At 40.9% G+C, this 12230-nt stretch overlaps 1 protein-coding gene across 5 annotated transcripts in view; it reads left to right on the top strand.

Annotated features, from left to right (window-relative positions):
• Positions 1-2212: 2212 nt before the first annotated feature.
• snta1 (syntrophin, alpha 1) overlaps positions 2213-12230 on the top strand; it is a 29302-nt gene continuing 19284 nt past the window's right edge. For 2 of the 5 annotated variants that reach the window (XM_041034828.1, XM_041034827.1), the window contains exons 1-2: positions 2213-2606; positions 8327-8512. In XM_041034828.1, the coding sequence (XP_040890762.1) occupies positions 2324-2606; positions 8327-8512 (469 nt within the window). In that variant the 5' untranslated portion in view covers positions 2213-2323. The remainder of the gene's footprint in view (positions 2607-8326; positions 8513-12230) is intronic. The other 3 variants (XM_041034829.1, XM_041034830.1, XM_041034832.1) reach the window with 3 other exon arrangements.

The raw sequence follows: 12230 nt of genomic DNA, 5'->3' as shown, positions 1-12230 counted from the left end.
TCAAAATCAATATTTCTTCAAAACCTACAAGACTTGAGTACTAAGTTGTTTGCTTAAACAATGAATGCATTTAAATGGACATATGGTTGGATATCATCTTAATGACTGTGGTACATTTAATCCTGGGATTTAATGACTGTGCTGGTGTAATGCTAGTTGATGACACAGCAATTGTATCTTTAATCTTATGCTAAAGAGATTAATCTATATGTAAGATATATTGCTTAACAAGGTCAGTTGGACTATATTTAGTCAGCCTGGCCTAATTTTTGAGCAATTGATTTTTGATTTAATTTTTTTTTTTGATTTTATTACATTTGGCTTGTTTCTATTTTACAATAAAACTGCCAGTAAGCCACAAAAGGAATATTAATAAATGTCTTTCACACAAATAAAGTATAGCATATATTAAAAAATCCTTGCCAGATATCTGTGTCATAATCAAAATGATGCCTTTGCCTGCAGCACCAAGGTATTTAAATGTCTGTCTTGGAGTAATGGAGGCTTTTACTCACTAGGGGGAGACAGAAGATCAAGAACCAGCTTTAACAGAGTTTGTGTTGAGCAGAATGTTCAATTTGTAGTCTGTGCATTATGTTCAATCGATGTACAAAACTCTGTTATAGGAAATAAAACTACAACTCAACATATACCCAGGAAACATTAACCAATTACAACTGAATGCAGATGTTTAGGTTGGGGTAGTCTATCTGCTTAGCTGCATTACTATTAACAGGAGATTTTATTAACGGATGAGCATCTTAAAACCATCTGTATGAGTTGACAGCAAATTTCCGTCAATGTTCCAAACTTGTTTTCATTAAGGGAGCAACTGCCCATCAACAGCCCACCCAGAAGAGTGTTTTCTAAAATTGGGTGCTGTAACTTATTTGCTATTTCACCTGCTGTGAAGCAGATGCAACACCGACTGCCACACACACAGCTGAAGGGCTGGCAGATTACTCGCAGATGCAACACAGCATAGGAAACGTGGACTGCTTCATCAGCTTGTTTCAGTGACTCATGCATGTTCTTAATGTCTACTCTGCACAATTAAGCACACCTTTGCTGAGTCACCAAGACAGTGTAATACTTATCCATGTTGAGTTGGAGTCAAGATGAAGAACAAATGGCTTATTACTCCTGAAATCATAGCTTATTACAAATCAGTTTCAAACAAATATTAGACAGCATTTTTAAAGTTTTCCATGTTATTTGAAACATAGATTATTTAAACAAAAAAAAATATTAAAGGTTACAGCTACAAATTTACACAGATATTTGTGCATGTCTGAGACACAATACTTGCAAATCCCTTGAAATTGCTTGATAGATCAGACTGGTGGAAGGTGGTGGGAAAATAAAGGAAATAAATAAGGGGAAAAATAGGGCTGGTTCAAAGAAAAAGTTATTCAAAATGTTGTCCTGAGCCCTGAAGATAATGGGAAAATTAATCAGAACTGAGGCAGAGAGAAACTGAAAAACTGAAAAACTGAGATGCCACTGGTTTTTATTTTCAACAAGTTTTGTCATCGTACTGGGCATCATTTTCATCTGCTCTTCCAAGGCAAAATCAGCCTGAATGTTTTTGATTGTTTCTTTTTTGTGAATAATTGTACTGACCAGAACTAAGTCTAAATAATTCTCTTTGTTATAAGCTGAGAGGTTCCAGAGCAACATGCTAAAAAAAAACAAAAAACATTAGGTTTCTTAACTCTGTTTTTAACATCACATCCATTGTGTGCATGTTCTTTGTCAGCAGAAATCACGCTGGAGACGATTTGTGGATTTCATGCCTGATATGAGCTCTCTCCACTGGAAAGGCAGAAAAGTATTTCTAGCCTTGGAAGCGCTATTGATTCCATTTTCTTCATGACATAACGTCTGCATATATCAGTGCAGTGATTTTGTGTCTGCTGGGCACACTGCAAATTAGATCTGTGATCTGAGCCCGGGTGGTCAATGCACTTGAAATAAATAAATAAATGAATGTATCAAAACTTAATTATGTGTGACTCAACCGCATACAGTTCATTAATGTGGGGGGGGGGGGGGGGGGGGGGGGGGTGACTTGACAAGAAGCTCTTTGAACTTTGAGAGTGTGTGTGTGTCAACAGCGTTGCTAATCGTATCACCCTCAATTAACTTTACTTATACTGGGTAAACCTCTTTGGAACAAAGTAGAGACAGAGGGAAAGAGTGAGAGAGAGAGAGAGGGTGTGTGTGAGTGTGTAAGTGTGTGTGCCCCCTACTCAGCCCTCCACCCCCTATCTCTCTACAGGACTGCCAGCCCGCCTAGAGTTATTCCAGGAATGCGTTGAACATGGCTGCCGCGATGAAGGAGCAGAAAACGGGACTGCTAGAACTTCGTGTGACCGTGGACCGCTGGATCCGGGTGTTGGCCACGCTCACCGAGGACACGCTCACGTTAAATCCCGGGGAAGGTTCCGAGGAGCCCGCGAAGCCCAACCCGAGTCCCGCCGGTGCTATCAACGGAGACCCCCCGAACCTCAGCACGTCCCCGGTCCCGGAAACCATCACCAACGTGAAGCGCACCGTGCGAGTTACCAAGCAAGATGTTGGAGGACTCGGAATCAGTATCAAAGGTATGACAGTGTAAAGAAGTGCTATCAAAATGGCTAAATCCATAAACGACGAGTTACAGTCAGTTAACACAAGTTTTGGCTAGGACTTTGAGTGCACTCTGTGTCAAGGACGCCCAAAAAAAAAAAAGAAAACCACCAACCGTCGACTTGTCAGTTAACTTAGCTAACCTAAAGCTGACCGTTAGGCTAGATCCCACAAATATGAGATAACTTTAACTTTTCTATTATGTTTTGTCAGCACAAAGTCTCTCGCACTTGATAAAAAATTTAGGGCTGTTGTTTTTACACATCAAAATGACAGCTGTGATTATCTCAGGCTGTGCCTCACCTCAGTGGGGAACCATTTCAGTGCCCCGGAGTCACCGGAGATGGCAATTAGCTGCCGTAGTGTAACGTTAGGCTCGGTATTTGACTGTGTACCGTCACACAGCACTAATGAACGGCGAACCACAAATGAACACGGTTAAGTTAATGGCAGGAGGAAAATACATGTCACTTAGTTATAGTTTTGGGGGGGGGAGTGACTGTTTCCTTGATAGGTTACAAAATCACAAACACTTTCGTCTTATCTCAAACACCAGTTTTTACAGACGAAGGTCCCCATAGAACTTCTAATAGCTGTCAATAATGGGTTTAACTGCAATACCAACCGTCACTTCTGTTTTTGTTTTTTCTTTTGATTTATTTATGAGTCATAGTCACGCATACAGCCAGAAGATATGTTAAATTGAATACGCCTTCTTCTGACAGGGTCCCAAGATGTTATGAAACCAGCACAGACAAAAACATGTCAACTGTTAGCATGTTTGCAGTTGTTTTCTCTTATAAAACTTTTTTTTTTGTTTACCTTCAAAAAACACCCGTAGTAAAAAGAGAAAATCGTCTCTCACTTTAAAGGTATGTCTGTGAGGACTGATTCCTCACAGGTTATACCAGGATTGCTCGCATAACCTCTAAATGGGAAAAGGTTGTGACCTCTCCATATCTTACAAACCAGACTTACATACCTGTGTTGTGTACTGAGCAGCGGCTGATAAAAGCCTTTTCCTTGTCCTGTTTTCTCGACCTGCAGCAACAGGCCACTATCTCAGTGGTGATCACAATGTGAAGAAGACTGAGGGTTGTGCACTGGGAAGCTATGTAAATACAAAAGATAAAGTGGATAGTGGTGTGATAATGCAGTCTGGGGAAGATTTAGATTTTATTTCGTGGTGGTGACCAACATTGTTTACGTTTTTTTAAACTCAAATTTGGTAGAGCAAGATAGATTGAAGCCCACAGAATTTGTCTGTCTTTTTTTACACTGCTCGTTATCTTTATGATGCTTTCCGCATCTTTACATCTCTATTGCAGTTTAGTTACAGAATTTCATGGTCATTTTAATTTTCTAGTGGCCGAAATTAGGGTTCCATCCATATGTGTGCATTGTGTTTGAACTTGCATGCATGCGAGTTAAAGCCTCCACCTCCTGACTGGCTTGCAGTGCACATTTATTGACAGGTTGTCACTTGGCCACTCTGCAATGCACAGGGTCTGTATGATGGGCAGCTGTAGACTTGCTCCATTGTCATGTTGCAAAGATGTATTATCATTGTTGCTGCTGGTGACATGTTAATTTTAGTTCCCCCACTGTTGCCGCCATCAACAACAACCAAGCCAGCCCCTAATGACATAAATGTAATGTCCATCTCTGTGGAAATAGGTGGCTTTGAAAATCAGACAGCATGCTATTAAAACAAAATCATAGCTGGCACCCTGCTGGCTTGACACTGTTGTGATGCTGGTTGTTCAAAGGCAGTGATGAAGCGAGGGAGGCAGAAGGGTGTAGCAGAGAGATAGAAAGAGAAAGGCAAGAGCACAAAGAGCAAGCCCTAGATGAAATGGAGCACAGCACGGGGCAAAGAGGTTAAATGAGTAAAAGGAAAGAAAGCAAGCAAGCAAGAAAGTATGAATGAATGAATGAATAAGTGACAAAAAGGGTAAAGCAAAAGAAAGAACATGGCAAAAGTTGTGGGCTAGCTGACACCACATTGTGAACAGCTGAGAGGAGCAGTCCACTGCAGGCAGTTGTCATTGGCCAAAGATGAAAGCTATGTGGCTGGGAGTGGAGTACTCCACTAGTGTTAATTTTAGGGAGCCCACCCCAGCGTGCAGAAAAGCATGGAGGCAGTCAACCTTTACTCACACATGTCTAAATTTAAGAGGAGAGCCCTAGGAAATGAGGCTCCAGGTCTGTAGACATCTCACTGGTCAGAGCGAGAGGAGGAGTACCGGTATGCTTCTGTCGACCTGGGTTTTTTTTCTGAGCTACTTGGGTGTGCACTTACTGGGTTTTGCCAGAATGGTGGTTTTACTGATTTTGAGTTAAGCTGTGGCTGAAACGCACGCAAATACATTTTTTGGATTTAATACCTTCATTGATATGGTTTTAATTGTCCCAATGTGATTTGTTCCACTTTATGCAAGTAGAAATCAATGCTTGAAGTTTTAGGACACATATTATGAAAGCAATCTTTGGGGCCTCCAACACTTTAGTCACAGACCTGCTCAGATGTTCATCTAGACAATATTTTTTGCCAGTTAACAAAGCTTAGACACTTAACACTGCGTTAAGTAACAAAACTATAATTTAAAAGGTAGCTTCTGCTCATGTGGCTCTGCACAGTCATCAGGAATGCATTAGCACATTATTTTGTTTTATATGAGTTTTGTGTTCAGTTTGTTTTTTTGTCTCAGTGTTCATAAGCACTGCATGCACCTCAGCTGAGAAAGTTTGATGAAGTGCTGATCATGCTAAATTCTTTGAGAGGAGCATTATCACCACAAACAGACTGTTAGCACAAAACTACCTAATTAGGTACGTGTCAGTGTTGTATAACCCAGTACCATTCATTTACCTGTCATGGGTAGCTCCAGTGGCTACACCCCACCTCCGCCACCACCACCCTCCTGACAGTTGAGTGACAGACTGCCAGCTGGAGGGTGCTGAACTGTGTTTGGCAGGAAAAGTTGGAGAAAAAAGGGCAGGGATGGGAAAGGAATATTGGGGGATTAAGGGTTGTGTAGGAGTGGCAGACATATTGACAGCATTTTTCCTATAATATGTCAAGGATGTTTATTTAGCACTCATGGCAGTAACAGGTATTTGAGATTGAAAGTGAACCTGAATGGATGTGAAGAGAGGAGGGGGATGTAAAGGTGGGAAAAGGTTAATGTTTAGTTGTCGCTGTTGCTGGTCCTCCTTTGGCTGCCCCAAGGTCAGACTTAATAGAGGGTGAAGAAAATCATCTTCTTCCTTTACATCAAGTCACTTTTCCTCTCCTTATCGATTCAAAGATCTATTATCTAAATGTACCTTCATCCTTTTGATGTCGATGCCTTGTCATGCCCTGTCACTTTGACACCTGTGTCAAGATCATCCTTTGGCTAACTAAAAGAAACAAAACTGTCTTTTGCCTTCTTTCCCATCCGTTTACTATAAATAGATTCTGGACATAAATTACCTCCATTCATCAAGTAAAAGGAGATGGAACTGCAGTTGGTAAAGTGGGAAGTGCGATGGTGAGCACTCCATTAGCATGGGTTTGGTACACGAGATATTAGTATGTCAGTTCTAATGAAGCTGAAAGGTCACTGACCATATCCTGCCCTGGCAGTTGTTGCTGAAGTCTGCAAGATTCTACATCTACTCTGCATTAGTGAGTTAGTTTTACTCTAACCTTTGGCATAGTTTTCTGTCAATATGTGTGTCATTTTTAAATGTTAAGTCATGTTAAGTCACTTCAATATAGTGCAAATCAGAGAGCGATTATATACATTTTTTCCTGGAAATTCTATAAATACATTAAATCAGTTGAAACAGTCCTACTGAATAGACCCAATAATCAATAACTGCTGGATGTCTAGTAGACGATACAGATAATAAGTGTGCAGTTTGTGCAATGTATTTTGCTACAGTTTCTATTGTGGTGCAGATTGGGGGCAAAGGTAACCGAAGGTTAGAGAAGCAACTTGTGACTGGAAGGTATTCACATTTAATCCTCAAGCTGGGAAAGTTTGGATGAGGGTGAGAGAACAGGACACTGGCTTCACAGAGTGCCAGCTTATTTAAAATGACATTCAGAACCACACTTTAATATGTTTCCATCTTAATTGTGTTAGATAGGCTCCTAAACAGTGATTTGCTGATGAGTATAGACATGTATCAGCTGTGGCTGTAAGCTTAATCTGTGACATATCTGTAAACCACATTGTGCAGGGCTTATTTAATACTTTTTATGTAAGCTTAACATGAAACCAAGGATTGGTATGGCACTGAAAACTGAGCCGGCATCCCACTGTGTCTGAATGAATGTAACTAATAGCAGAAATGGTGTTTACACTCAAAAAGAAACTGCATTTAAAGTGGATCATGTGGAATTTTGCTATTTTTATGAATTCAGTTCTTGTCTGGCAATCACAGTATCTACAGCTGTATGCACAGTGAATGCCACATTGCTTGAACAGCAACAGAATATTGGTGCTTTATTATATACATTATGCAAAGTGTATGGTCCACTTTCATTGTGTGAGGCATGCTTTTCCTTTGCACTGTACAGATTTTTTTATGGGTGTCCACAACAGTCATCAATCAAGGGAAATATACAAGTTGTCTTCATGTTCCTGTGCCAAATTCCAGTGCATTTATTATATTTAAAGATTCAAAGAAGTGGTTCAAGTTCATGACTTTGGTAGATATCCTCAGTGATTCACATTTTGATGACACATATTGATGACATCACCACCAGCATTGCTAAAGGTTCCTCTTCATCTCACCTCCACTCAAATTTTTATCAACACGTCATAACTCAGAGACTTAGTGCAGTGCAGTGCAGTGCATAAACAAATATCTGATGCCACAGAGCGGTCAAGTGGTTGGTAAATCCCTTTAGTGGCATGGTGGTCGACATGCATAATAGGAGCATGTCAGCTCAGCCCTGGCGTTTCTTTATTAAGAGCACTATGCTGTGGCCTCCAAGGGAAGATACATGAGTTAAATCCTGAGGGATCACCCAGAGGAAGCAACCTGTGGAAGATGTATTTAAAATTAATTAAATGTAATCCTCTTTTAGATAATTTCTCACTAGCCTGAAGGCCAGAGTCCAAGTGCCAGCTGACATTAATGGTGCTATTTCTCATGAAGAGTGGAAGCCCACAGCAAGAGGGAGATCCATCAGCTTTCTAGCCGATCTTCATTAATTAGTGAGAAAGGAGGGGAGAGGAAGACATGGGAAACTGCAGAAGTTAGTACATGAAGATAACCGCTGTAGTTTGCTTCTGTCTTCATATGCTTATTTAACTTAACAGTTTAGGTGAATGAAGTTGCCTTAAATACTGGAAAAATGAGGAATGCAGTGGTTTGAATCAAAATAGGTATAGCATAGATGCTGTTTTGTTAGTCACAGCTACTAAACAGCCTCTCAGTTTTCTAAATGTTTAACTAAGTTGTGTACATGTGGCATTCTCTCAGAATAGGTACTTGCACCTTGTGTGGATTGTGCGAGTAGTAAAGACCTTAATTCCAAGCGGCTTTGTAAAGCTGATCAGGGGTCAAAAGTTTGAGTGTCATGGCTGCTGTGTAAGTGTGAATGTATGTTACCACACATGTAACAGTGTGAAACAGCAGCTTCCTGAGACAATTATGAGATGTAACCGCATTATTTTCCCTTTTTGTTATGCAGGTGGAAGGGAGAACAAGATGCCAATCCTCATCTCCAAGATTTTTAAGGGCCTGGCTGCTGACCAGACTGAGGCGCTTTATGTTGGTGATGCCATACTGTCTGTCAATGGATATGACTTACGGGAGGCTACACATGATGAAGCTGTGCAAGCGCTGAAGAAAACTGGCAAAGAAGTCATCCTTGAAGGTAAGGTAAAGCAATCCAGAATAGAGTCTCTGAATTTATTTGCTTTGTCCGGTGCTGTGTTTATTTTATTCTTCTGCAGGGTGACAAGACTTTTTCTGTTGCATGATAAGCTGCTTTCGCACGTGCACTGCAACCCTGAACTTTTGTAGACATTACCCTGCGGAGGTGTATGTGTAAATGTCCAATTCAACTGAACCGGACATTAAACAGACTTTACCCTGCCAGGTCCCCAGTACAAAGTCCGCATAGTGTGTGATTGAGCCAGTGTGTAAATAGAGCAGGTAATTGTCCGGAGAGTTCACAGGAAACGGGTGGGCGTGTTGATGACGTTTCTATCCTGCCTCCTGCACGCTCTACCCATTTGCCACCCTTCGCCTGAATCAGACATATTTCATGTAGTCAGACGTGGACATTGGAATTGACATGGAAAGGGCAATTCTGGACAATAGGCAAATCCAGAGTTCATATGTGAAAACAGCTATAAAGAAGCACTTCATGCACACTATAATCAATATAATCCTCAGAGTACGAGAAAACAAAATTCTTATCTCTCAGAAAAAGACTGAGCACTTCCACCTACCCTGTCTGCACTCCACAGCTCCAAATAGATACATAGATGGAAACAATGGGAACTTTTGATACCTTGATATGTTTTGATACATTTCTCCAGCACTTTGGTTGATTTTTCCTTAAGGGGCGATGTATGATGAGCGGAGAGAGACGATCTGTTAAATCAGAACTTTGATCAGACTTCCTTGGAAACATCCAAATAATGAGTTGAACTGAGAGAGCAAGAGGAAACGAAAGACTCAGAATTCGAGAATATTGTTGTGGCTCACACCTTTGAGTAGCCCAGCATGCTAATGAGCAGTCTTCCTGAACGTCAAACACTTCTGACACTGATAGAAAGTACTTTAAGTTTATGTCAGGACTGAGAACAGTCGAGAACTTATGGAGTAGGACCTGCTGTGCATAGGAAGGTTTGCAATGGAGTCAGCAGGTGATTGCAGTTGTTTTTCTTTCCTCTTGCTCTAACTCATTCATGTCAGCAGCCGGAGCTAATGTTCGGTTTCTCCCTGTCCTTTTCTGTCTCATCCTTACAGTTAAGTAGTTTGCTGGGTGTGTTTGTGCCTGCACATGAGTGTTGGCGTGCACACATTTGCCTAAAAGCATCAGTCCGCTAACAGGTGTGAAACAACATGGTGAATCTGAGATGTGATCTTTAGTTGTGAGGACAGGGAAAAGGGATTAAAAGCAGTCTTTCCGCTTGCCGACTGATTGCATCACAGGAATTCTCCCACCACATCTCCCACCAAGCTGACTTCAAGTCACTGGGTTGAATTGTAAATCTATTTGTTACAAAAGCACAGAGTCTCTAAAGACAAAAGGTTGAGTGAATATTTTATACAGGATGTTACAGTTCTGAAAGAATATGTTTTTATCAGGAACCATAAAGCTTGACACATTTTATGTTTTGCTTTTATTATACTTTCCGTTGATCTGCACAGTTCATGTTATGAGAGAGAGATCTTACCCACATCGTCTAACAGTTACACTCAGTGAAATGTTTCAAACCCATAGGTGCTATCAGCGTTTTCAAAACTAAAAATTTGGCTTTAAAAGGGTTCAAAAAGCTGTATGAATAAGTAAGAGTTGCTCGGTGCACGACACTTTACATAAACGTTCCATTTGAGAAAGTGAATGTAAAAATGGAGAACACTAAAACCAGAGTTACCAGTTTTCTATGTGACAGCATTTCTTTGGGTGAACTTGCGCCGTGGGCTAGCATCAGTAACTTCAGCCAGCGGAGCAGATACAGCTACAGCCACAGCCAGGGGAAATCATTGCAAATCCCTCTGCCTTACTTGTCCACAGTCAGGCAGAAAAGTGTTGATATCAGACGGCTCAACCGGCGCTGCTCTGTGATCCGTCATGTCAGGAATCATTTCATGGGTTTCCCTTTCCCCTGAAGACCTGATGGAGGAGTGAGGAGACGAAAGACGCTTGAAGGCTCACTAAGGGGAGAAGGTTGAATGTGTGTGCACGCGTGTGCATGCGTTTGTGTATTTTTTTGATGTCTGCCGATTCCATCGCGCATGTGTGTCAATGTTTGTCTGACCCACAGATGGCAGGACCGCAGGACATAAATCTGTAGCAGGAAGCATTGGTGTATTTTTAGGGAATAGAGGAAATAAAGAATGAAAGTTATTGTTTAACACTTATTGGCTATGAGCTTTCCAGCTGCAGTTCTTAAAATTCTGATTTTATTTCAAGGCAGTTTGAACATCATAAAAATACTTGGGAATACATATGACATGAAGTTCAAGTACAATGCTTATTTTGGTTTTGGCAGTTTATCAAGATACTGAGAAATACAGTGAGAAACAAACTCCTTCTTGGCACCACTACAGTGTTAAAGGTCAGAGCAACAGTCTTTCTTACATGTGCACAGCAACAAACAAGCCACCACTGCTGAGCTCAAGGCAGTTTCATCGCTCTGTGAAATTCATAACTCAGACGGCCTTGACTGAGATCAAGGAGAAACTGCCTCCATCGCATTAAAATATCTTGAATATGTGAGCAGTAATACTTGAATCTGTCAGATAAATACTTTCACAACATTTAAGGGAGTTACACTAGAAACCTGGTTGGCATTCCACACTTGTGGCAGGATTTTTTCCTTTTTGACTCGTTTGGAAGTCAAGTGAAGAAATATATTTTTAATAGCTTGCATTAAGCATATTTCTACTCACCTTAGATTAGTGCATTTTGATTGTTGCAGCAGCACATGCAAGGCATTAATGCTGAGCTCTGCCTCATACATAGGCTGTCTTCAAAATTGCCTTCATGCATAAGATTAAAACAATAGAAAAGTAAATCACGTATTAGATGGTTTTCATAAGAGGTTAAGAGTCCCCAGCTGTGCGTATGTGGCATAACTGGAAATAGTTTTTCCATTGTTCACTTTATAGATTTTTAATAAATCATATGATTCTAATGTCCCACATGGTTGCTTAGCAGCCAACAGCAGAAGAAAGGGGCAGTACTGGGCATCTCCCAGGTGTGAGTATGAATGTGTATAAAACCTTCCTCCTCCCAACCATAAATGAGAATTTGTACATAGTGAATCTGTCTCTAACTAGCCTTAGTGTTTGTTCCCAATAGGATGCTCTTCCTCTGTTCCTCTTCCTCTGTCGTACTTTACATCAAAATGCTGATGGAATAATCAATGTGTGTGTGAGAGAGAGGAACAGTAAACACATGAGAGGGTCAGATAAATATAACAGACCAGACGAAACCATAAAACCACAGCTGCCTTCATTTCCTCCCAGTGACATTTACAGCCTCACTGTGTGTGTTTATGTATGGGCGTGAGAGCACACGCACTGCTTCCATACCTGCAAGGGTGTGTGTGCTAATAGAGAACAATGTTCTGTATGTGCATGTGAGGAGAAGGGGAAGAGGATGGAGAAGAGAGGTGCAAAGGTCAGCTCCACATTTTCTTTCAGTCACACATCTTATTATCACTCCTGAATGTGCCTTCGTAAGAGAGTCACAGAGTTTCTGCCACAGTAAATAGGGAGATTTACACATCAGTTTTGTAAAAATTTTTAAGTGTGAGAACATCATCAAACACTTAGACATGGCTTTACGGAGATGAAGTCAACAAATGTGAAATGAGTAGGGAATGAGGACAGAATTAAAAGAGGCAGCAGTT

The sequence above is a fragment of the Toxotes jaculatrix genome, chromosome 3, assembly GCF_017976425.1.
Source record: "Toxotes jaculatrix isolate fToxJac2 chromosome 3, fToxJac2.pri, whole genome shotgun sequence".
NCBI classification, from domain to species: Eukaryota; Metazoa; Chordata; class Actinopteri; family Toxotidae; genus Toxotes; species Toxotes jaculatrix.
The sequence above is the reverse complement of the archived record's forward strand: the minus strand, read 5'-3'. Positions and strand labels throughout refer to the sequence as shown.